Source organism: Equus asinus, chromosome 4 (genome assembly GCF_041296235.1).
Source record: "Equus asinus isolate D_3611 breed Donkey chromosome 4, EquAss-T2T_v2, whole genome shotgun sequence".
Classification (NCBI taxonomy): Eukaryota; Metazoa; Chordata; class Mammalia; order Perissodactyla; family Equidae; genus Equus; species Equus asinus.
The window spans coordinates 18,329,970-18,356,591 of record NC_091793.1 but is presented as its reverse complement, the minus strand read 5'-3'; the positions used below and the strand labels follow the sequence as shown (position 1 = coordinate 18,356,591).

Here is a 26,622-nt window from a genome sequence, read left to right as displayed (position 1 = left end):
AATTTCAAATAAACTATATATACATAATATTTAGAATAAGTATATCTCAAATATGGCATGGTATATACTTATACTAAAAAAAAATTCTGTTTATCTGAAATTCCAATTTAATTGGGCATCCTATATTTTACCTGGCAACTCTATTTTCTGGGAAATCTGACCAGCCCAAAAGAAAAGTTTTAAAGATACTGCCACCGAAGGGCCCCCAGGGAACTGCCTGCCAGATTACCATGGAGTTCAAACCACAGTCAACAGGCCCCGATCTGTGCAGAACTTCTAATCCACTCCTCAGTACCTCACTCTAACACCAGCATATTTTTGAGGAAATCATCTAACGTGGAACATAGCAGAAAAAAGCAACACTGAGGAGAGAATTCTCAGGTGAAGAAAACTTAAAAAAAAATCTACTGCTAATATCTTCAGAGAAATGAGATAGTACATCTATGAAACAAGAACAGGATGCCATAAAAAAGGAACATTCTAAGAACAAAAAATGAGCTCTGGTGGGGGTCAGCCCAATGGCATAATGGTTAGGTTCACATGCTCTGCTTCAGTGGCCCAGGGTTTGCGAGTTTGGATCCCAGGCATGGACCTACACACCGCTTATCAAGCCACGCTGTGGCAGTGTCCCACATACAAAATAGAGGAAGATTGGTACAGATGTTAGCTCAGGACCAATCTTCCTCACCAAAGAAAAAAAGGAGCTCTGGTAATTAAAAATATTATAAGTATGATAGCAGAAATAAAGATCTCAAAAGAAGGGTCAGGAGTTAAAATTGAGGCAATCTCCGAGAAGGCAGAGCAAGAAGAAAAAGAGATGGAGGCTATGAAGATTTAAGAAACAGCTAGTTGGTTCAATATTCGGTGACAATAGGCATTTCATAAAGAAAAGAACAAGAGAGGAACTCACTAATGGAACAAATCAAGAGAATCTCTGAGAATCGAAGAACACGCAAAGGGCCATCCAAGAGATGAAGCTGGCAGATTAGCTGATGTGTCTGAACCCACTGCAAGGAGATTTCACAATTGGGGGTGAGCTGGGGGTCGAATTAGTGATAATAAGTACAAAGAAACTAAGTAAACAGAAGAAAATCAGATAATCATTAACTCCAGGGAAAACAAAACACTATATAGGAAAGGAAAAGTGACCAGCGAGTCACAATAATATAAATCCTGAATACTGATCTACCCCAAATTGAGATGCGGCGATATGGGGAGGCTGTGGGGACCAGGCTGTGCGTGCTTCCACGGGTGGGGGAGGCAGGGGGTGAGGTGGCTCGTGGTGTGATGGGCGAAAAGCCTTAAACGCACATCTTCCTGGTAGGAGGTCAGTAGACACCGCCTAAAAGCGACAAATCAGGAAGCAGCTATAGAAGCTTGCCACGGAGAAATACGGAGTTAAGGACCAAAAGTTATCAGCTGGAAGCGACGGAACTTGTTCACTCCGGGGAGGGGGAAGTGAGGAGAGATGGGGGGCAAGGGGGCTCCTGTTTCTAACAAGCCTTGTAGAACAGTTTAACCCCTGCCAAAGGGCATGAATAACTTGGGTGAAATGAAAATAATGTTAAAAAAGGATGATTATGCTGCTGAGACATATCAGGAAAGTTATGCATTGGTCAAACTGCTTTCTCTTTTTGCTGTGAGTGACCCAAACCCACTATAATGTAGCCCAGCCAAAAGGGATCCGTGGGGGTTGTTCTAGTGTCAAAAGGCTGTTTGAGTGGACAGAGAAGAAGAAATGAAAGCGATGCGTCCAGGCGGCTTTCAGGCCTGGGAGGAAGACAGTTAACTGAGGCAAGGAAACCTGCTGAGAAGGTCGGTCAGCTCCTCTTCCCGAAGAGGACAGCCGCATTCCTGCAGCACTTTCTGCATGCTGCTTAGGGACACATAGCCGTTTTTAGATTTATCCAGTTTGGTGACTGCTTTGCTGATATCTTGATAATGGTCCTTAAGCTTTTCCCTGAAAGAGAATACATTTTAGACACATGCTAAAACGAGGAAAACAAGCAATTTCTTTAAAGCAAGAGTTTCATGATCATTCTACTGTGATGATTTGCTGGTTCATCTAAGAACTAATTTGGAAGACGTTCTGCAGCCTTGGTGTAACATTCACATTAAAAGGTATTCCGGAAAAAATTTCATAAGTCTGCAGCGTTATCATTTTATTATTATTATCATTAGCAAAACAATGTTAGAGAAATTACAACCTGGCCTTTTTACTAGAATTGATACTTTAAAGGTGGAACCAAGAATTTAAAAATACAGCGATATTACAGACATGTGAAAGAACCCTTCATTCTCTGCATGAAGCCTGTGAGTATGGATTATGGGCCGGGCATGCGCCATACGTCAGGAGACAGCTAGTGAACCCGGCCGGCCTTCCTAGAAGAATCTGCAGCCCAGCGGGGGCAAGGCTGATGATGAGCAGAAGATATCAGTGCCGTGTGCAGTGGGCTAGTGGGTCCGTAAAGAGCCGGAGAGCAGGACTGGGAACGCCCACATGGCAGCAAGAGAGCGGCAGTTCCCAGGAGGGAGGTGGGGCAGGCCTCACTGGGAAGAGAGTGGAGGCGAAGGAGGCAGCAGGGAGTTACCCCGAAGAGCTCTTCCGGGGCCCAGGGACAGGCAGCGCCAAGGCCCTAAGAGGCAGGTGTGTGCGCTTGGGGCGCGAGGAGGGCGGAGAGGCCTGGGCCTGTCGGTGTCAGCTGGGGGGACCCCTTGTTTCATATCTGGTACTTTTGTTGTTAAGAACGCAGCCACCATTTGTGTGCCTCAACTGGCAAACCTGAACGTGCGCGTCTTCTTTGTGCACACTCTCCCATTTCTTCTGCCCAACGACCCTGCAAGGGAGGTGGGTACCTCATCCCCATTTTACAGACGAGGAACAAGACAGCGCCAGCCCCGTGGTGGAGTCCGGCCTGACCAGGCCTTTCCCTCCCAGGGACAGAGACGGCGAGCATCCAGCTGTAGCTCCTGCTCCACGGCTGATTTTCTTGCAGAACATATTCAAGTCTCTGATTCTGCTAATTCAAGTCTTTCGGCCTGGGAAAATTCTTCCCTGACTTAAAAAAAAAAATTATTGCTAAGGGACTAAAAGTGTATGGACGTCTTTAAGAATGAACAATCTTACACTTGACTGATGGTGGATTGGTTATAAATTCCATAACCTTGGCTCACTCAGGTCTCTAAGAAAGATCTTCCTACCACACTGAATGCTATTCTTGTCTGACGGGCTCAGACTCAGAGCTCAGCTGTGGGGTTCTTACTCAGGGAAAAGAATATGCTAGAAATTCCAAACACGAAATCTTTGCTGGTAATTGTCTACCACCTCAAGTATATATTTGTGGAGAGGACAGTTCCTTGAGCACGCCTGAAAAAATAATCCGTAGGAACAGAAAACTCAGAGATCCAGAAAAGCGGAAGTTGAGTGGGAATCGTCAGGGCGCGAGAGGGGAGTGGCAATGACTTTGAAGCTATGTGGGTCATCTACTCCCTTCTCTTGGTGGCCTCCAATTTGGAGCTGGCTGACTGGAGCATTTGAGCATCTGATACAAATGAGCTGCATTCACCGCTCTCTGAATGTATACCAACAGCAGCAACATTTGGGATTCCCTTACAGGTGTACATTGAATTCAGTCTCATGTTACCAAATGATTACTCGTCATCACAACCATTATATTCCACTTAATCCTTCAAAATGAAAGCAAATGAAGGTAGAAAAAAATCAAAACATTTTTTTGAGATACATATTTTTAGAAAATTGAGGCATTCAGCATTTCTTGGACTGGTTTCCAGGCAGTAATTATTTCCCTTGCAGAGTAAATATGTGCACAGAGTAAATGAGGGTTTAGAGCATAGATCACGCCATACTGCCAAACAGAACGGGTGTCAGCCGACACTCAGGGACGAGCTGCTGTTGCTCTGGGTCCATGTCCGGTTCCTGGTCTGGACAACGAGACAGAAGCCTGAAGAGGGCCTGTCATGGCCAGTGGGATGGCCACAGAGCCCCTCCCACGCACGGCCTCGCTAGGCGGGCAGCGCTGCCAAAGGCCCCATGGCCCGCTGGTTTCACTCAGTCGCCTCTCAATTTGCATGTTAAAACGGCCCTGCTATGTGGCAGTTCCCTATGGTGGCTCTGATCCTGAATCTTCAACTCAGAACAGAGCAAGTCAGGGGAAATAAATACGAGCTTAAAAACAGATTTTCCTTAATTTTTAAAATGTATTTACTGCCCTCCAAACAAAATAAATTCCCTTAGATTTAAGAGGCAAATATAACATTTCGGTCACTTTAATGAATGTGACTCCCATCTGTCAACCTTATGAGTTTCAGGAGAAATGAAGAGGTAAAAAATCCTGGAAACGTGGAATCTTACGAACTATCTGGAAGATCCACCGACATCAAAATTTAAAGCAGGCCATCCCGAAGGGCAAAGCCGCTTGACAATTTTACAATCGGACATCTTTGAGAAAACAGAAGTCGGTCATGCATTTTTATGAAATTGGGCTTGTCTTCTTTAGTAAGAAAGTACGATCGTGGCAAAGAGGACGGGGTGAGTGTGAATTAGTTCACTGGGCTTGGTGATCTGAAATGCACATGGCTCTTTCAGCTACAGATCCCTGCTCACACAATCAACAGAAACACAGGAAGAGCAAGAACGAGCCTACGAGCGCCGAGGATGTGAGAATCCTCTCTGAGCCTCATTACTCACAGCGGCAGGAGAGAAAAGAAGGGAAGACACGAGTGGGTAATGAGGCCAGCCCTGTCTGATAAAGATAAATTCCACTTTTTCATTAGTTTTATGGCATGTTTGATTTATACCAGTCCTGCGCACATTTTTACTTTAAATTTCACAAACTCAATTCTCTGCCTTCAGGCTTTATAACTCAGTAACTTAGACAGAATGCGGGGGGGGGGGGGGGGGGGTTCAAACCGCTTTCCCCTTACACCCTCTTCAGCCATTACACTTCTTCCCTGTGTCCTTTGGAGTCCTTATTTCCTTTGGGGATTGTTTAGCAACAACTCATTCACTCAGGTGCTATTTGAGGTGTGGGGACAGAGAGCTGAAGTGACAGACAGACACACAGATGAGAGCACCATGGAGCGAAGGCAGAGCTATGGAGCGAGGAGCAGAGGCTGGCCCGGAGAGTGCTGATGGCCGACGCCCGCCACTGGTGAAGGAAACCCGTCCATTGCCTTATGGCCACATCAAATGCAGCAAAATCTCCATGTTATAAATTTTTAAAATATGACATTAGGAACTAGTTTTAAACTTTGAAAATAATCAAGCACAGCCCCTCCATCTGGATGTGACACATCCCCTTTGCCGAGCATCTTCTGGTCCTCACGGACCCGTACACGTCTGACATGGTCCCAGTTGTGGTATGCACACTGTTTAAAATGTCACCTCCAATTAGCCTTCGATCACCAACATTCTCCAGTCTTCACGACGCCGACTGCAACAGGCAGGCACTGCTTCACGTCCTTCAGGGCCACACTTTGCAAGCCAGTGCTCTCCCGCGGGGTCGGCAGGTGCTCCTTCCGTTGCTGCTGAGGGCACACTGCAAGTCAGACGCTCCCACTGCTAAAGTGCTGGCCTCTTCTGCATTATTGCTTTGGGATAAAGTCCCCAAAGTGGAAATATGGAGTTAAAGAATATGTCTGTTCATTCATTCATTCAACAAATATTGAGTGGGTACCTGTTAGGTGTCAGGCTCTGCTTTAAGGAAGACAGGCCTGTCTTTACGGAACTTAGCTTCTAGTTGGGCCAGTGGAGGGGCGGGCAAAACACAGTGAACAAAGAGAAGGGACGTTCTCCAGGGCGACCATGCAACACGCACGAGCGGAGAGCGCGGCTGGGTATGGTGCGTGGGCTCAGAGCTCTTTACCTCCTTTATCTCCGTGACTTGGCGCCCATTCCCAGCATCGACCGCAGGGAATGAGTCTGACAGTGTCAGGATAATTCTGCCAGCGCCAGAAGGTACCACTTTAAACAACTTTGACCACAAGGGTGAACATGGAGCACCCGGCCAGCTCCTGGTCCTACGATACCTGCAACTCACTGGGCTGGCACGGCCTTCTCTGTACAATACCTGCAACTCACCGGGCTGGCACGGCCTTCTCTGTGCTCTGCTGCAGTTCTTTGATCTCTTCCTGCACCTGCTGCGGCTTCGTGAAATGACCCATGAAGTTGAAATAATCCTCTGCATAGGGCTGGTGAACATCTGCTGAATAGCTGATCCCCAGTTTCTGCAAAAATTCTTGGTAAGTGATGTGCCCTCTTCCCTCGGTGTCATAGCTTTGAAGACAAACAAACAAACAAACTCTCATGAGTAGCTGCCACGGTGCGTCGTGCCCAGGGCTTTGACAGTATCTGCACTGTCTGCAAGGGGCCACCCAGGTCCTCATCGCTCTGTGTGCCGCAGACCAGCGCACTGGCTTCACCTGGGGGAGTCAGAAACGCAGCATCTCAGGGCTCGCCCCAGACCTGACCCCAATCCGCACTGAACCAGATCCCTGGGCGATTCATCGAAATTTGAAACCCATTGCTCTAATCAACAGAAAGCTTACCTCGTATGCTGTGACCCTGGCCCACTCCAACAGGCAGCAACTGAATCTGTCCACCTGTCATTCTGGAGAAATACGGTTGTGACCAGAGAAAATGAAAATCCACCCTTCCATTCATTCAACAGTTTTTTTATTGAGCACCTCCACGTACGAGGAACCATGCTAAGGTTTAGAAGAAAATCCTTCAAAAAGCATATTCAGTCTTAAAACTCCAATAAGTGAATGCACTTGATTCAAATTCCCCATTTTCTCTTTGAAGAGACGCCAATTACATACAACCAATGAGAGAGACTAGTAAGGAAAACAAGATAAGAACTATGCTACGTGCCTTTTATGTCATTTTCTAATGAGATTTTTCTGAATTTAATTCATTAGAAAAGCCATAATGGAGAGGTTTTTTTTTAATCTCCCAACATTATTCAAATAGAATAGAATTACTTCAATAAAAAATTTTAAGGCAAATTGCCAATCTTTTTTAAAGAAGAAAAAAAGCATTTATTTCTACAGGAAGATCTCGGTCTTCATCTAATCAATAAAAACGGCGTTGGTGGCTGTGATTTTTTGCAGATGAACTCAGAGGCACAAGGACCGAGACGACACTGAAACAGCGTGCGGGCACAACTCTCCGGCAGGCTGCTGTTCTGACGTCCGGTCGACTGACCACAGGAGCTGCAGCCCCTTGCGAGGCACAGTCCTCCTGGCCCCTCGCTCCCTCACTGGCGAGATGCCGGAGGAGCTGCAGAGCTCCACACTCACCTCGAGCCTCCCACACTCTAAGCTCTCTGCGATCGTCTCAACTGAATAACAATGAAGAAAATGCATTTATTTACACAACTTTATGTCCTCAAGGGGTAGGGTGGTGGGTGGAGGACAAGGGGGTAAGAAGTTTGGGCAAATGCTTCACGCACTTGTGCCACAATCTGCAGAGCACTGGGAGTTGGAGCACCATCCATCCTTCCCCAAGGCCAAGTGGGCCTGTCCCCCAAGGTGCCTAGGAGCCCAGGGCCACCTCCTCTCCCCACCCTGTCCTTCTGCACCCTCAGGGCTGCAGCTTCCTTTTGCCCTGTGTCTGACTTCCACCCACCTTATTCAGCACTCAGGCTTGTTTTTAATCATGGACTCCATCTTAGAAGATAAGGAAATTCTCCTCTAGCGGTGGAGAGGCAGCAAAGGGTGGGGAACTTCAAGTCAAACAGCAGCTCACCGGCCTCAAGACCCTGGCAAGGCCCTGACCCACGCTGGGGCTCCGTCTCCTCATCCGAGAGCCACTGAAGGCATTCCTAGACCTCTGGGCCGAGTCAGTGCGCTGCAGCGCTGCTGACTTCCTATTATTTAGGAAACGCTCTAAGACCTTTCCGGTGTCTGTTATTAGAACGACCTTAGTACTTGCAACACAATAAAGGACCATGCTACCTTTATTCAGCCAACTTGTTTCTGAAACAAAATAAAGTGACACACCCACAAAAGGAGGCCCCTGGGGTCTGTAATTCCCAAGGCTTGTCCTGTCGGCCAGAGCAGAGCTGTGATGCTCCACGCAGCGCGGAGGGCCAGTGCCTCTGGCAAACGGCTGTTCCTCCTGCTGGTGAGAATAAGAGGGCCACAGAAGAGGGAGCTTAGTTTTCCATCAGTACCCCCGAGAAGGGGGAAGGGCTGCCATTGCTCCAGCTTCTAGTGTGCTCCCAGCGCCCTGCGTCTCTCCCTGAACTGCACGGGGCCTGTGACCAGCCTTGTGCCACCAGAGTGACGTAGAAATGCAACTCTAGTCAAGAGGCCTCTTGAATAAATCTCCTCAAGGGCCCCCACTCCTACAGGAGCATTCCTGAAAGGATGGTGCGCAGACCCCCACTTGACAGACAACCCCAGGGAGCCGGGCATCTCTCTCGGAGCCTGTCTCTCCTCTGAAGTCAAAAGTGCCGAATTTCCACCTTCCTTGGAATTCCTCGGGGGCGTGGTGAGGACCCACAGGTAAAGACACGTAGGGGCTTAGAGGGCCTGGCACACAGGAGTGCAGGGCACTGTCTGCTGCTGCTGTTCCCCATCCAAAGGCTCCACCACATGCTGCCTCTGCCTCCAGTCCGTGTCTCCTCTCCCTGCCAGACGGCGAGTTTCTTGAGGAGAAACCAAGCCTTGCTAATCTTTACCCGGAAACTCACAGTGCCCAGCAGCAGGCCTGCAAAGCTTCGTTGTCAGTACAAGTCTGTTGAGCTAACGAATGTGAAAGACACGTGTTCCTAAGGAAGGAATTGCCACCCTTCCCTGTTATACTCAAGAGAACACCAATGACAAACTCTAAATCATGACACTTGAACTGAATGAAAAGACACTTCTTAATTACTTCATTAATAAAGATCATAAACAGTCTACTCTCATTGCAAAGGAGCAGAAGACCAGATTGCACAATCACAATGGAAATATTGTTATGAATGTGAATAATCAGAGAGTTAATTCAGCTTACATAACCTCACCCCCATTACATAATCCTTTGTGCAACATTAAAAAAAAATCAACTTGCTTATAAAGGTTGAATTTTAAAATGGTTCAGCAACAGATGTGCCAGGAAAAATGTGCACAGAAACAGAGGACCCATAAAAACTTGCATTTGCATATGGCAATGGCCACTAATTTATGACATAATCAGATTACTCTGCCCATTTATTGTATACACGGCAGTTTGGTCGTACACATGATTTGAATATGTTCCCATCGATTGCTTTGCTTTGCTTAGACAGTCTGAGTCCTTTAGGCTCAGTTAAAGCCCTTGGTTCTTACATCAATGACATAAGTACCTTCTAATACCACTAACCCCAGAGTTAGACGGTCTGGTGTAAGCCCCACGGACGACCCAGGCCATGCCACAGGGGTAGAGATGGCACCTTGCGCAGCTTGGGACACAAGGAATTCTCTTGGGTACCATCTGCCAGGGCGGTCTGATGGCTCAAACAGCTGCCCTTCAGAATGCAAAATGTCCACCTGCCTGAGTTGGCCATGACCAACGGGCACATCCAGCAAGCCCTGGTGGAATCACAGAAAGTTAGACACCACCTGCTCCAGTCCCCATCCAGGGCCACAACCCTTCCTCCACGCTCCCCAATAAGCAGCGGTCTAGCTTCCGATGAAGCCGTGCCAGGGAAGGGAAAACCGCTCCTTCAAAGACTGCCCACTGGAGTTCTAGACAACTTTAATCACCGGAAAGTTCTTTATGCTGAGCTAAGAGCCCCCCCAGCCAGTCCTCTCCACGCCGAACCCCGCTTCACATCCAGCTCTTCTAAAACTCGATCTCCACCACCCCGTCCCGCTCAGTCTTCTCTTTTCTAAGTTAAAGACTCTGTGCGTTCAGCCTTTCAGATCCTGTCCCAGCCGAGGCTCTCCTTGCCCAGGAGCTCCACCAGGACGGCACCCAGGAGGATCTCTCGGGGCACTGCCTTGGCTGAGCCACTGGAGGTGATCTAGCCTCTTGTTCACCTAAAGCCATACGTCTTCTTCACATGAGCCAATGCCTACGGCACAGGCACTTTTTCGTAGTCTTTTCTTTTTATACTGGAATACTGACACACAACTTACCCACCCTATCAAGAAATGTGCCTAAATTGGGCATCATCTCCAAAACGTCCTGTAGAGTCCACCCGATTAGCTGGTTTTACACACAAAGAATCTACACCGAGGTTTCGGAGACTGCTGCCTTCCTACCCCAGTCCTCCTTGGGTGCATTTTTACAACACACTGTCTCTACAGTTTCTCAGCAAAGTTTGTTTTAGATGCAATAGCGAATGGCACCTGATGAAATGAGACTTCAGAAGATGCTCAGAATGCCAAGCATCCCCCTGAGGGAGGGCCTCCCGGGCCCTGGGCAGCAGGTCTGTGGGACACCTGGTGCTGGGAGCCTGCCCCTGACGGGCTCTTCTGATCCAGGCAGCATCCTCCCTCTCCCACCCTCCTCCCCAACCTCCTCCCGGCCCTGGGCCTCTCTGCTCACTGGGATGCCCTTCCCCCACCTATGACTCATGGCTGTTTATTACAACTCCGTTCAGGCGTTGCATCTCCTGGGGTCCTTCCCTGAACACCCACACTGCTCCCACAAGCCTGGCCACCCACGCTTGTCTCTCCTGGCATGCTGTAGCTGTCACCACGTCTGCAGGTATGTCTTCCCTGGGAGCTGTGAGCAACTGAGGGTGGGGCTGCCTTCATCTCTGGAACCCCAGAATCTAGTACAGGCCCTACAACTTGGAAAGATTCAAAAAATTCCTGCTCAATGATGCTCAGATGAATGAATGAATAAATACACTTCCATCTTGTAATTTATTCTTAGCAGATTCTCCAAGCAAAACCAGACATATTGCTCCTGAAATCTCATGCTTAAAGATCCTATTTTGGCTTCAGTTAGCAGGTTTCCTTTCACAATTAGCAACCTCCCTCAGGCTTGAACATTTTGTCCCTTTAATCCTCAATGAGCCAGCCTGTGACAGCCCCGCTTGACATTCACGTGCTCCCCACTTTGTCTAGCCCCTGTGCAGTCAACCAGGGCCACTGACCAGCCCTGGGCAATAGGCTGTGGGCAGAAGTGTGTCACATCTTAGCAGAAGTCCGCCAAAACCCACATGTGATCCTGCGGCCTGCAGTCCCTGCCTCGGTGGGAGGGGCCCCCTGCCAGGACGATGAAGCCACCAGCTGGAAGCCAGCCAGACCCCCAAATCACCACTTGGAAGAGAACTGTGCAGAAGAGCCGCTAGACATGCGGTGGACGTTGGGTGACTAAGAAATACAACATCCATGTGCCAGGTCACTGCGATTTGGGGGTTAATCTATTCATTTACTTCCACAGCACAAACTAGGCCCTTTAGACCAGTCTTAAGCTCTACAATAGCGCACTTCACAGGTGCTTAATAAATGTTGAGTGAGTAATGGATGCTGACAAATTTTTTCTTGTCTACATTCTGCCCTATTTTCTAATTTTGTGTTTCTGAAAGAACAGAATGTTATTTCCCTCCTCACTTCCACCTACCCAATTTTGAGGGGCTTTCCTATTCTGACACTTGGACCCCCTGAGCTGGCAGACTGTGTCACGCTGGCCCCAGCTGCCCCCTGCCTTCCCTGTGGTCCCTGTTGACTCGCACGGTGGTGGGAGAACGCCCTCCCTCGCTAGGGCACCTGCGGGAGGCTCCTGGCGCCTGGACCACCCCTCGCTGGCGCCCCCCTCCTGCTGCTCACTGCCCTGCTCTGCAATGCAGAGGTGGGTTTGGAGGGAGTGGCCCAGCGGGAGGTGGCTGCCTCATCAGCAAGCACTGAGCCATTGAGAGGGACAGGCCAGGAGCGGCAATGAGGGTGACGGCGATTGGCTGAGATCAAGGAAACATGTAGAAAACAGATGAAAAAATCCACTACCAGGTTACCACTGCTCATCATCTCTACCGACCGGGTCACGGCTGCTTCTTCCTGTCATATTTTCTTTTCCTTCATGCTTTTCTGTATTTTCTGAGTCTTCTAAAATGAGTGTGTATTAATATTGCAATCAGAAAATAATCTTAAGTCTATATGATCTTTTTGCCACTGATTTTTATGCTTATATATGCCATACTCCACACACATCGTTTGGTCCCCATAGCCGTCCCATTTGACAGACGACTGAAGCCCAGAGAAGGTGAGCCACTGGCCCAAGGCCACCCAGCTCAGCCCAGGGTGCCAGGGACAAGGCGCCGGTCCCGCTCAGAGCACAGCCCTTAGTGCAGGCGACTCAGCTGCCTCAGGCTGTCTTCTCGATTTCTGCGCGGGACTCGGAAGAATCTGAGGAGCATCCCAGCTCCTGCTCGTGCCGCCTCTCCTTCCAGGAGCTCAAGGCTAGTTTGCCACCCTAAATCTCTCTCACACCTATTACTTCTTCCCCAGCCCTCCCAGCACCACCCAGGAAAGCTCACCACCTCCTCTTGCTTAGGCCCTGAGACAGCCCTTAATGCACCTCTGTGTCTCCTGCCATTCACCCTCCTCCCTGTGGCCAGTGACGTTTCTAGAACTCGGGCCTGCCTAGGTCTTTCCCCACTAAACACTTGGCCTTCAGGACAGGGTCCCTGCCTCGTCCTGCCCTTCACGACGCAGTTCAGTGGACGCACGGCCTCCTCTCCTGTCTGTATCTCCCAGGCTGCACCTGTTCCAGCCACCCCGGTGATCTCACAGGCCTGGAGTGGGATGCCCTCCTTTGCCCCTTGGCTGGATGTTCACCTGCTGGCTCTCAGCCCCGTGCTCATCCTTCAGCAGGTCTTCTGAGTTACCCCCCGACGTTCCGGAGGTGTGCCTGGTCAGAAGGTGGGAAGAGGACAGAGCAGGTTGTTTCCAGTGGCTCCTGCTCAGCCCAGCAGCTGAGATCCAGCAGATTCTGAGAGTATCTGGGGTGGAGGCAACTTCTTGATCTCTAAGAAACACCCGCTTCCCTTCTGCCCTCAGTCCCTGGTCGGGGAGCAGCTTCCTGATCTCTGGGTAACACCCCCCACCAACCCTGCATGCTCTTCCAGCCCAGGGGCAGCAGCATCCTGGCCTCTGAGCAATGCCACATTCCCCTTCAGACATCTGGCCCTGCTGACATCTTGGCAATCATCACGGCATTATGTCCCACTGGCCCGTAAATATTGGAGAGGTTCCTGCTTTCCTGCCTGGACACTGGTGAACATACTCCTGGAGTTTTCTGTCTCTCGAATGCCCCTCTTCCCTGCTCCCTTGGACGTAATTCCAAGTGTGGCAGATGCCATGGCGAGTCCTGCCATCTCACTTCTTTTTCCCCCTGGACACACATCCAGACTGCGTCTCCCAGCCTCCTTTTCCGGGGGCACAGCCATGGGAAGGGATTCTGACCAGCAGAACGTGGGCAAAGTGACAGCCAGTGTCTAGGCTTGGTCCCTACAGAGCTGCCCACACGGTCCTCTCTGCTCTTCCCCATTCTCTGCTGGCAGACACCAAAGATCCAGGGGGGTGATGGGACTTCTGGTCCCTGAAGGATTTGTGGGTGGAGCCCCGCAACACCCACACTAGACTGTGACATCGTCATCAGGGCACGCTTCTGAGGTGTCGGCCTTGTTTGTTACTGCAACTAGCCTACCCTGACTCAAACTAATTTAGCACAGCCGACGGAGGCCCAGAGGAGGCAGGTAACTGAACAGAGGGCACACAGCTCAAGGAGTGGAGGGAGGAGTCATGACCACACGTCTGGCTGCAGAGCTCTCGCTCTCAACTCTCACCACCCCAGTGTACAGCCAAAGGCAAAAGCAGACAAAATTCTGGCCTCAAACAGTTGATAGCACAGGGTGGACATTTAATAATGTCAGTAAATGTATAAAGAAAGTTCAGCCAAAAGCAAGTGTCCACCCCCCGAGAAAACGGAAACTCGCTCTGTCCCTGCTCCAGGAAGGGCTGAGCGCGCCCTGGTTCTCCACACAAGAGCCTTGCAGGGACACTTGACTCCAACACCCTCATGCCTACGGCCCGCACCCAGCTCGGGGGCTTGTCCTGTCCCACCCTGATGGAGACAACAGTCTCCTCGTGCTCACCCCCGTCCAATCCTGAAGTGTTTCCTGACTCATCGTCCTAAGGTGTCGCTTGATTCACGCCACAGCCCCACTCAAACTTCCTTGTTCCCGAAGGCCTGGCTAATAATGCCCGCAAACGATGACCACGGCAAGGGGAGCGCCTTCTCCTGCTTTCTCACCCTGGGAGCTCAGGCCCCTGCTTACGGAACGCCTCATGGACTGTCTGGTGGGTGAGGCCGTCCTCCTTCCCCACCTTGACCCTTTGGAACTATTTCCACATCACTCCTACCGTGACAGCCGCCCGCTGCCCCACGGCCCCCACATTCCTGCTTTCATCGCCCAGGCCGCTCCACCTCGTCCCTTCCCTGGCATTTATCACGCTCAGTGCTGCAACCCAGGATTTCGGTGAATGTCTCCCATTCCCCAACGGCTCCCTGAGCATCGGGATCACACAGGCATCTTTGCATCATCCCAAAGGTCCACATAGTGGGCAGTCCATACATTTGCCTGCTGCACTCCAATCTCTTGATGACTCAGTTGTGCCTACTAATTTAATCTACTGAAAAGAACAGGAATAAGGAGTCTAAGTTGGCCCCGAGTTGGAACTGATCTAAAAAAATAAGGATTTTGTAAGAACTTCAAGTCGCTTTTCTAAATCAGACACAAAACAGCCCACCTAATTCTAAACTCAGCCAACATTTCAGCCTTCCACTTTGAACAGATGAAAAGCTAAAAAATTACATGAACTGCTTTGTGCGCTTGCCCCTGAGAGGACGTACAGTGTTGGTACACCATCCTGGGGGATGCAAGTGGCAACTAACATGTAATGAGGAAGGAGTAATTCAAAGATGGATCTGGAACTTGGAAACAGACCGCGTGGTTAGTGTACCTTGAAATGGAGACGTCTGCACAGGGAATACTGGGACTCGGGGCCCGACTCAAAACCAGCTAAATCTAAAATACATTTTGAAAAATGTAACCAATATTAGATATTATTTTCAGTTTAAGACACCCTTGGAAAACTACTCCAAAGTTGCTAAAAGTTTGGTTATTTTCTTCCAACAAACTACTTATCTATAAAATAGTCGTGCAACAGTGATTTCCATCTTTAGCCAATGGGGACAGACCGTTTTTCCCTTAACTCGTTGCAGGTCTGTGTGCTGAGCCAGTTGTATTAGAGTTAAGTGTCTGGAGAGCGACCGAGTTCTCTAAAGCAGTCAAACTCCGGCTTGAACTCCTCTCAAGCCTAATACAGGTGACGAGGGTTAACCCTGGTTGTCCATCTTCCTGAAGCCCCGCCTGCTCACCCAGGCTGCTTTCTAGGGAGAACAAGGACATAGGACAGACACAACCGAAGAAAACCATTCCTGGCCCCCCGCTTCCCCCTAAGTAGGGATGAAAGGTTGGTGCTGACCTTGCAGCAAGCAACCCAAGACCACTGAAAAGGAAAAGAGCCAATCTTCAGATGCCACCTACCTCATCCAAAGCTTTTCAAATTCTCTCGGCGTGAGGGGGATGTCAAAACCATACAGCGCGTTCTTTATGTCCCGTCGTCGAAGAATGCCGTTGCCCTCATTATCAGTTTCTATAAAATTCTGCAATATTAGGAGACAGCATTCAGTAACATACCAAATGTGTTCATGGTCGTATGCAGGATTTTCAATAAGCAGCATCTGGAACAACATAAGACATTTCCCCCCAGCCGCCTGCTGAGTTCTAGACAGCCTCGTCACTCCTGTAAGGAAGGTGACAGAGCAAATGTGACTGTGGACGGAAGTTCTTGGTTCTGGGTAATGAGTGGCCGCAGGTGTGTGGCCCGGATTCTTCTCCTGACCAATAACTTGGGTTCAGAACCTATTAAGCAATGAGGGTCAACCAGAGCCGAAGAAGTGAGACTTGAGGCTATCATCTCACCAGGCAGGGGACTGGACCCTCTACTGTAAGCGGGGAAATGAGGGCATTAGACTCCAGCTGCTATGACAAGAAGATATGGTACCATCTTAATGTCCCCGAGGGGTGCAAAAGGGACCTGGGGATGTCAGGCATTTCAGAGGACCACGGACTAGAGGAGCCAGTAACTCAGCCTGGCACTCAGCACCACCTAAGTTGTTCCCAAGAAACCGCGCATTTGACTTCCGCATAACGACGCTGTGAGGGTGCACGGCTGCCTCTGCCGCGGCTCTGCAGCATCACACCGCAGGGTGGAGGGTCCAGGCGGTCCTCTCAAGATCAGGAGGACGAGAACATCTCCATTGCCCTCCATTCAACATTGTATTCAAGGTCCCGGCCAGGGTAGTTAAGCAAGAAAAGGAACAAGGGTCTAACAATAGGGTAGAAAGAAATACAGTTGTCATTATTCACAGACGACACGACTGTATACATAGGAATACAAAGAATCCACAAATAAGTTATAATAAGAGAATTTATCAAGAAATCTGGATTCAATATCAAGAGGTAAAATCATTCATATATTTATATATCAGACACAGAAAATGAATTTTAATAATATTTACAATAGTATCAAAAACAGAAAGTCCCAGGAACAAGTCTTACAAATGATTGTAAGACTTCTACACAGAAAAGTCTAAAATTTTATTGAAAGATATTTAAAAAGATTGAAATAAATGGAGATACACTATGTTCATGCATTGGAGGACTCAAAATTGTAAAGATATTATTTCTCTCCAAAGAAACATCCAAATAGGTTTTTTTATTCTTTGTGGAACTTTACAAATTGATTCAAAAGCTCTCGTAGAACACGGATGGGGGGCTAATTATGACATATGATTAAGTCATGGTGACTACAAAGATACGGTATTGGTGCCGGGACAGACAAGCCAACCAAGGGAACAGAGTGACGAGCCCAGAAACACGCAGGGCCTTGACGCAGGACAGCGGAGACGCCGCAGATCACTGGGGGATCTCTTATCCCACTGAATGGTGCCGGGATAGCGGGATCTCCAGATGGAAGAACTGAGCTGGTCCCTGCCTCACCACACATATGCAACATCCAGTGCGATTTCAGGACCGGAATGTGAAAGGTGAGACTGCAAAGCTCCCAGAAGAGAATGCAGGAGAGCATCTTCACAACTTCAGGGTAGGGTTTCTCAAGCAAGATCCGTGGGGGATGTGCAGATTTGACTGCATTAAAAGGAACTCACACTCCTCAAAAGACATTATACAAAAAGGGTGAAAACACAGAATACAAACTGGAAGAAGATATTTGCATCACATATTACTTATGAAAGACTAGTAGCCAAACCGTAGTATGAGTTCCTATTGACCAATGAGAAAAAGACAGACAGCCCAGCGTGAAAACTGTAAAACGTCTCAAGCAGGCACTTCACAGAAAAAGGAAAGCAGACTGATGAATAAACAAATGAAAGATGCCCAATCTCATTAGCAACCAACAAATGCTAATTAAAACTGCGATGAGATACTGTTACACATCCACTAAAGAGGAGGAAATTCAGAAGTCTGATTGTACCAAGTGCTACAACGGCCGAGCTGAGTAGTCGCGACTGAAGCCCTACAGCCCACAAAGCCAGAAAAACTTACTGTCTGGCTCTCTGCACAAAAAGCCTGCTGCCCCCGGCCTAAGGTATTGATGACACTCTGTTTCTTCCTCTGGATGTTGGTTACATGGTGGGATACAATTTGGGACACATGGCAGCTACTTATTATTATATACACATTATTATATCTGTTATAATATGTATATACTATATATGCATATAAAATATATACATATTATATATACACATAGTTATATTATTATTATTATATTATTATATTATTATTATTATTATTATATATTATTAGTATATTCCACTGTAGAGTCACAACTTAAAAAACTACTAAGTTAAAAAAATTAGGTCTGGAAGATTTCAAAGTACCTTTAAAAACTTAGAGCACATAGTACGACAATAACGTGAATGCATTTAATGCCACCAAACTGGTCATTTAGAATGCTGAAATGGTAAATTTTATGTTAGGTGGACTTTACTGAAAAGTTTTTAAAAGCTTACAGCACGTAAGGCTGCTCTGGCGTGTCCCTGGCTGCCTCGCCCTGCAAACGCCCGGTGTGACCCTGTGGACGCGTCAGCACTGAGCTATGTGCAGCCCCACTGTGTGGTCAGCCCCGACATCCTCCCCATTCTCACCACCTCGTCCACTGCCTGCTCATCTTTTAAGTGACCTCTTCTTCTTGGGTTACTTGGGTACCCCCATCATACACCAGCCACTTCCACCGGAATACATACAATTCTTTACGCTCTTTTTGGTGTTCAGACTACAAGTCTCTTGGGAGCAGAGACGATGTTTTTATTTTTTTTTTTGTCATTGCTTCTTTAACACCTCGCAACAGAGCATAGTTAGCTCATAACAATGTTTGCTGAAGAAACCAACCAACTTATTTTCCAGAAGCACTGAACTGGAACGGAGCATATTAAACTGCCCCCAGACGGGATGACTCGTGCGTGCTTCTGAGAATTCGGCTGGAGGTGTCCCCACAGAGCACGGCTGAGCGGCTGGCCAGTGACTCGCTCTGAAGATGACTAGACAACTAAATACCCGAATCCTTGTTCAGGTTCCAAACGCGTTTTACTGGAGGATACACCCTTTCAGATGTTAGCCGGCCCTGTGGGTAAGTCCCCCCCAGAAATGCAGCAGAGGGAGACAAACCCCCCAGCCCCAGTCACTTCCATGGTCTCCAAACGAATGACCCAGAAGCACAGGGCAGGCGTGCAAGCGCCATGTGACAGCACCGTCTCGTCCCTGGGCGGGCCGCTGGGAATGCCGCTAGCCTTATCTATGTGCCATGCTAACTTTCTGCAGGTTGCGAAGTCAGAACGAATTCCTTCAATGCTCTATTCAGAATAAACCAAGGGAGTGACAGAGACATCTAATATAATAATAATAAAACTCACAGGGTCATTTAGTCCTCCGGGGGTCAAAGAGAGGTGTGGGGGCCAGTGAGGTGACAAGTGTGATGCATAACACTCGATTCTGGACAAAGTGGCTCCTTTCGCTCCCGCCTCCACACACCCCTTCAGACCGGCTCTGATTCCTCTCTCTGTAACCCTCCACGTCTCTTCCCCTCCCACACTCCCGCCAGCCTCAGTTCTAGAAGAGACCGAGACCTCTGTGGGACAGACCCGGGGCTGCTGGTTGAGCAGCACAGTGCTCCGGGGCCCCACGTGCCCTCTGCACACAGTTCCGGTTCTGCAGAACATCAAGCATAAAGAGGCTCTGAGAGGCTGTGGGAATGAAGGAGTGGAGGGGCAGGTGTGGAGGACACTGTCCGTGGAGTGAGAATCCACACAGACGGCGGGGAGGTCAGCCCGCGGGATGGAGGGCAGGCCGAGGCAGGGAGGGCAGGGGGCCCAAGGGCGTCCTGGAGCCAGAGGAGGAAACATTTCAAGAAGGATGGACTTGGCAAGGCAGAAACAAAGACCCCTGCAGCCCTCCAGTCACTCCCCGACAGGCTGTTTGTTTTCTCCCGGGTGCCCATCTGCTTTGTTAATACTATGCCTCTGCTTGCTGACTGGCACCTCCCCTAGGCTGTGAGCCCCACGAGGCAGGAGCAGATTGACTTTGGTTACCACTGAACCCCTGGCACAAACCCACGGCACTCAGTATGTGCTGGGTGAGTCAAGTGGGGCAGGAGGAAGCGGGAAGGGCCTGCAGGTGGCCCTCACGACTCCCTGCACCAGCAGGGGGGCCAGGGGGGCATTACATACGGAGTCAACAGCCTCGAGGGGACAGGAAAGAGGGAGGAGGGGCAGCATGGAGGGGAAGGTGGGCAGGCCAGCTGAGAGGAGGGATGCTGGAGAGAAGGGGCTCCTCTTTCATGGGTCAGAGGGAGTTTAAAGGCCAGAGAGGAGCTGGGGAATAGCGTGCTCTGCTCTCTCTCAATGGCTGGCAGGAGGACTGCTTTGGAAGGCGGGCCCGGCATCGGCTGTGGGATTAGCTGGCCTGGGCCAGCATTGTCAGTTCTAAGGGGACAGGGGACTGGGGAAAGGCAGCCAGGAGCAAACAGGACTTAAAGATACAACTTTACGTTGGGCACAGGTCAAGACAGAGCAAACACTCAAAGAAAATGACCAGACACAACCAAGTGGAGACCTTCTTCAAAGCAGTGTGAAAACACTTCCAGAATGTAGTTTTAAAAGCATGGTTTAAGGTGAGGTCACTGTGTCCTTGTTTCATTATGAAATGGGGGTCCCGCAGCTGTGGCTTCAGGACGAGCCCAGGGTCGCACACTGGATCTACTGTCCTGCAGGTACAGCTGCCACTGTGACATTACGTCTCCCTTCTCAACCACCATCACAATTTACAGACTGCATGTGGAGCGTACTTGCCTTCAAAACGTGCTTTCTGTAATTTTGGCAAGATAGGAAGAAATACTTCTTTAAAATGCATGTTTGTAACTGTCTAAAAATAAGTATGACAGCGTCTTACATTTTTCATTTAAATTTTTAATTAATATCAAACCTGAGATAAAGCCAGGAATTTCTGTCCATGTAACTCCTACAATTACTCATTTTTATAAACATCAATTGACCTCGACTGTGAGAGTTTACTTTGAACATGTACACTAAGAATAAAAGGAGTCACCAAAGTGGGTATACAAAGTCGCTTTTCCAGCTCAGCGACCAGATCGAAACAGCTCGATCATCCCAATGATCTGGGAACACTGAAATAGATTTCCTTCCCTTTTAAGAAAATAATCATTTTCTTACCTTAGACAAGTCTGACCATCTGGTTTTTGCTTTGGTAACAAGGTACTGATGAGCCTGTTCACAAGCTAGTTCTGAATCTGCGACCTTCTGTTTTGGTCTTAAAAGAAAAAAAAAATCAATAACTGTGTTTAAATTTAATGAACTCATTAATCTCCCAACGGGCTCCCCTCCCCCTGTTGGTTTCAAAGATCCCATTAAAGTCTGTGACTTCACGCCTGCTCTAACTGCCTTCTGAAAATACAGCCTTACTTCCCCAGCTGCGCGTTAGGGAAGTCTTCTTAAATTTTATAAGTCCGTGTTTATTTTCAGACAAATACTACTCAACTTTTTCTGCATCTCACAAAACAAACAGGGCTCATTTATTCTCAGAGGGGAAAAAACCACAATATAACTTTAAATGTCTTTGGAAGAAAATAACTAAAAGCTTATTTCTGAATTTACAAGTTAGAGTGATAATGAAGATTAAGGTAAACAGTTCAGGAACAATGGAGAATATCGCTAACAGACTTCTCAGCCTCAGCTAATGTTCAAAAGTTAGCTTGTAGGTTGTAAAATGATCAAACTCGTTTACCCACAGGATGAGGGGCACTGAAGACACTTAGAAACAGACCCTGTGCTCATTGCCTTGGCCAGGCCACAGCGGGGCACAGTGAAGACTGTGGCTGAAGGAATTTGGGGTGCCCTGGATTTTTTCCACTCCCCAAAACAAATTAGGGATGTGTAAAAACTTGTAAACCCCCAACTTCTTTCTCTGTGTGGCCTTGCTCCCAGGGAGCATCTATTATTCCACTTCCAGGGCCTTGAGGTGCTCCACACCCAGATCTGCACCCGCAATATTTTCCCAGTGGATACGAGAGTACTTGAGGCAGTCCTCCACTGGACATGCAAAACCACTGGACATGCGTCACCCCGATGGTCTCCTGAAATGGGACGACATCTGTACTCCTGCTTGGAACCGCACTTATTCACAGGCACATTGGGCGATCAGTGCATCTTGGCTAAGAGTGAGTGAGAAGAGGGACACCCACAGAGGCCCCACAGAGGCCTTCACACGAGTCTCACAGAGGTGAGGGCCACCTTTGGTGTTTGCTGTGCTGAGGATCCTCTTTCCACTTAACATTTCTATTTCGAAACTAGTACTCTAACCCACCTGCTTTTCCGTTCCATCTCTCTCCAACTGCCTACCGGACCTCACAGAACCATGGAATTTCAAGGGTAGAAAGGGATCCACAGGTCACCCAGTCTGATCTTCCATCACTACTTTACCACTGAAGGTCTGGAAGGTCGGGGGGATTATGTTGCATTTTCACGGTTGCTCAAAAGGATTTAGGTGCTGGAGTCGTGTATTCCCCTGCTTTCACCTTGAGACTCCTCCTAAATCCACCTGCACCCAGAGGACTCACCTGGACTTCCCCAAAGGTGCTCCGATGGAGATCCCGAGGGGCAGGTTCTGCCTCTGCACAGTCAGTGCATCCCCACTGACCTCACTGTCTAAACACAGACCCAACAGCCCCAGCCGACTTCTCCTCCAGGCTCTTGGCCTGGACTCTCTTAGTGAGCCACACTCAGAGCAGGCACTCCTGCTGCTTATCCCACCCACTTCTCCCCTTGCCATTTTACATATTTGTCTCCTCTAGGGAGATCAGAAGGTTTTTCCATGGCCTTTTCCAGAAGTTTCTTATTTCCTCTCCTATGGTCTGGCTCTTTAGATCTCGACGATTGATCAGATCCAGCCTTCCTACCAGCCAGTCCGTCAGTCACAGACACATAAAAACTCGTTACACACGTGCTGCTCTAGGTCCTGCAGACGCCGTGACGAGCAACGCGGACAGAGCTCACGTCCTCAGGAGCTCACACTGTGATGGTGAGAAACTTACAGCAAATACTTGGAAAAATGAGTGAATCAGATAACTTCAGATACTGAATGCCACTATGAATAATGACAGCAGGGGACGTTTCAGCTAAGAAGGTCAGGGAGTGGCTCAGGGAAGCGTGAGTGATGAGGAGGCCCATGTGTGACCTCGGGGAACAGCATTCCAGCCGGTGGGAGAGCCCTGCGATGTGCCTCTGGTCCCAGCAAGAAGGACTGGCACCCTTCACCCTTTCTCTCCAGCTGATTATGACTACAAACTCTAGACAGAAGACAAAAAGCAATTCTCCGAGGACACTAAGTAAGCAACAGGAGGCTGGTGGAGAGGGAAATCAAACTTGAAGAATGACTGATACAGAGGTGAGTTTCATGGTTTTGTCCTCCCATATTCCCAGTTTAGGCTTAAGGGCAGCCCTGATTTTGGAACTGTGCAGCAGACGTGGACAGAAAAAGTTCCAAAAGAACACCTGTTTTTCTGACCAAAGAACTAGGCAGGAGGGCCCTGCAGTACAAAAAGTATGGGAATCCCTCCTTTTTTGTCTCTTTTTACATCCCAGTCCTGATCCGAGGCAAGCCCACTTAAAAAACTGCACTTTTGTGATGGCGCCAGCAATAGCAGTGACCAAGTAGTACCTAAAAGTGAACTTCTTCTCTCTAACCAGAGGAAGTGGGAAAAGGGGGGGTCCCTGTGATTCAAAGAGTGTTGGAGGAATCCACATTATTTTTTTCTTTCACCATGTTGCCCTAGAGGTGGACCCAGTCATGGGAAGTGCACTACAGCTCAGGTATGCTAAAATCTAATATTTCCTAGCCAAAAGACAAAAAAAAGTGGCCCCTGGGGCCTGGAGAGTGTGGGGAGAAATCACTGAGAGGCAAGAACTGGTAAAAGAGATGCACAGATCTGTGCAGGAAGCTCCAGGTTCAGCTCTGATGTGCACATGTGTGAAACTGGCCTGAAGTAGTCAAGCGAAAGTTTGGGAAATTGATTACTGTATGGTTAAGACTGGGCTCCACACACACGGGCTGGCCTGATGGTGTACAGTGACTCTGAAAACCAAACTGACACCAAAGCCACAGAAGGCAGTCAGGACTTGCTGTCTGAAACTAACTGGATTGGTTGCCTGCTAAAACAAAACAAACAAACAAATGAACACACTATAGGGGATTTTAACAGGACCAGAGTGTCATACTACAATATTAAAAATGTTCATGATACAATCCAAAATCATTCAATATACAAAGAACCGGGAGAATCTCAACAATTATCAGGATATAACACAACAGACACCAACTCCAAGGTAATGCAGGTGTTGACAATATCACAATTTAAAGCAGCTATTATAACCAGGAAGTAAGAGTGAACATCCTTGAAATAAGTGGAAAGACAGAAGTTCTGAGAAAAGAAATAAAAGCTTTAAAAAACAAAAAAGAAAGAGAGAGAAAAAGAAAAAGAAGAGAACAAGTGAAAACTTTAAAAGTGAAAAATATAACAACAAAAATAAAATTTTTACTGGATTGGCTCAATGACAGAATGGAGGTGACAGAGGGATGAGTTAGTGACCTTGAAAATAGATGAATAGAAATAATCCAATCTGATCAACAGAGAGAAAAAAAAGAGGAAAGGGGACTCAGGGACTATGATACAGAGATCTGTGACACAAAATCAAAAGGTCTAACATTCATGTCGCTGGGGTAACAAAAGGAGAGGAGAAAGAGATTGGTACAGAAAAAAGTCTAAAATCTTGAGGAAATAAGAGCTGAAATTTCCCCAAATTTGATGAAAAACATGAATTTACAGATTCAAAAGTTCAGTAAATCCCCAAAAAAGATAAACTCAAGAAAAATCATGCGGAAACACACTAAACTAAAACTACTGAAAACCAAAGATAGAGAAAAAACTTTGAAAACAACCCGAGAAAAACGACCATTTCACATGGAGGGAAGACCATTCGGACGACTGTGGATTTCTCACCACAAACCACGGAGGCCCAAAGACAATGGAACAACATTTTTAAAATGCTGTAAACAAAACATTGTAAAATGCTCCCACCAGAATTCTATATCCAGCAAAGATATCTGTTAGGAATGAAGGAGCAGGGAAGATATTCTCAATGAAGGGAAACTAAGACAATTTATCTCCAGTAGACCTGCTCTAAAAGACACGCTAAAGGAAGTCTTTAGGGGAAGGAAAATGATAGCAGACAGAAACTTGGAACTTCAGAAATAGAGGAGGAGAAGCAGAAATGGTGAATATAAAGACTATTTTTTTCTGAGTTTCAAAATGTATGAAGCATAAATTAATAAAACTGGAAGGAGAAATAGATAAATGCAAAATTATTGTTAGAGACTTCGACACTTAACAATTGAGAGAACAAATAGACAGAAAACAAGCAAGAATATAGAACACCTGAACACTATCAATTGACTTGATCTCATTGACATTTACGGAGCGCTCTGCCTAACAACAGCCTAATACACGTTCAAGTCTCCACGGAATAGTCACCAAGACAGACCATTTCTAGGGCCCTGAAATAAACCTTAACAAGTGTAAAAGAACTAAATCATACGAAGTATGTTTTCTGACCATATTAGAATTAAACTAGAAATCAATCAGAGAAAGACAGCAGGAAACCATGCAAATATTTTGAATTAAAAAACACACACTTCTAATAATCCATGGACGCAAGAGGAAGTCTCAAGGGAAATTAGAAAATATTTTGAACTGAATGAAAACAAGAACTGCAACATATCCAGATTTGTGGAATGCAGCTAAACCAGTGCCTACAAGGAAATTGATGGCATTAGGGATTATATTAGTAAAGAAAGAACTCAAATAAAAAGTCTGAGTTTCCAACCTAAGAAAACAAAAAAGAAGAGCAAACTATACTCAAAGGAAAAGAAATGAGGATATAATAAAGAGGAGAAATCAATAAAATTGAACCAGAAAAACAATAGAGAAAAATCAATGAAATGAAAAGGTGGTTCTTAGAAAACATCAATAAAATTGGTAAACTTTTAGCCAAACAGATCAAGAAAAAAGGAGAGACGACATCAACCACCAACATCAGAAATGAGAGAAAGCAATCACTAAAGACCCTGCAGATAGTAAAAGAATAACACGGGAATACTACGAACACCTTTATCCCTGAATTTAACAACTTAGATGAAATGGACCAATATCTTAAAAGACAAAAATTAGAAAAGTTCACTCAAGAAGAAATCGAAATTCTGAATGATTCATAACTGTTAAACTAATAGGATTTATAAGTTAAAATCCTTCAAACAAAGAAAACTCCAGGACTTGATTTCATTGGTGAATTCTATCAAATATTTAAGGAAGAAATAACAATTCTAGATAATCTAGAAAGAGGATAGGCATTCACGACTTATATTCTTTCTTAGAGGTCTTCCAAAGAAACAACAAAAAAATTTATTTTCTTTGTGAAATAAAATTCATTCTCTCTTGCAATTACCCTATGGGTCCACTGAACCCTCTTACACGTCTGTGATACATTATGGGGTCCTAGTGATCTTAATTTTAACTTTACTACATCTATTTCATCACCCTAAGAAATATTCAGTCATTACTCATTGTCTCCAACTATGCTGCAAAAAAAAAAAAGAGACGAATAATAATAGGAAAACAAAAAATGGTGGACTTGCTGGCAGGATGATATAATATCGAAAAGAATCCCCACTATTGCATCACCCTGCAGTTTTCTGATTGCACTGCCCGAAGTCTAACAGCTCCTTTCAAGAAAGTACAAAAGCAGACAGTGACACCATCTTGTAGTCTTATGTTAGCTTTCACTGAACACAGTTGAAAATTCAGAATTCTGATTTCATGCCCAACTAGCAAAGGGAAGAAAACTGAGATAGCAAGGTGTTTCACAATTATTAGATAAACCAGAAGATAAATGCGGAGAGAGAAGAGCAC

General features: G+C 47.2%; 1 protein-coding gene across 2 annotated transcripts in view; it reads right to left on the bottom strand.

Annotated features, from left to right (window-relative positions):
- EFCAB6 (EF-hand calcium binding domain 6) overlaps positions 1-26,622 on the bottom strand; it is a 237,374-nt gene that overhangs the window by 48,595 nt on the left and 162,157 nt on the right. For both annotated transcript variants that reach the window (XM_014864412.3, XM_070506757.1), the window contains 4 exons: positions 20,816-20,912; positions 15,549-15,667; positions 6,101-6,295; positions 1,805-1,960 (listed from right to left, as the gene is read on the bottom strand). In XM_014864412.3, the coding sequence (XP_014719898.3) occupies positions 1,805-1,960; positions 6,101-6,295; positions 15,549-15,667; positions 20,816-20,912 (567 nt within the window). The remainder of the gene's footprint in view (positions 1-1,804; positions 1,961-6,100; positions 6,296-15,548; positions 15,668-20,815; positions 20,913-26,622) is intronic.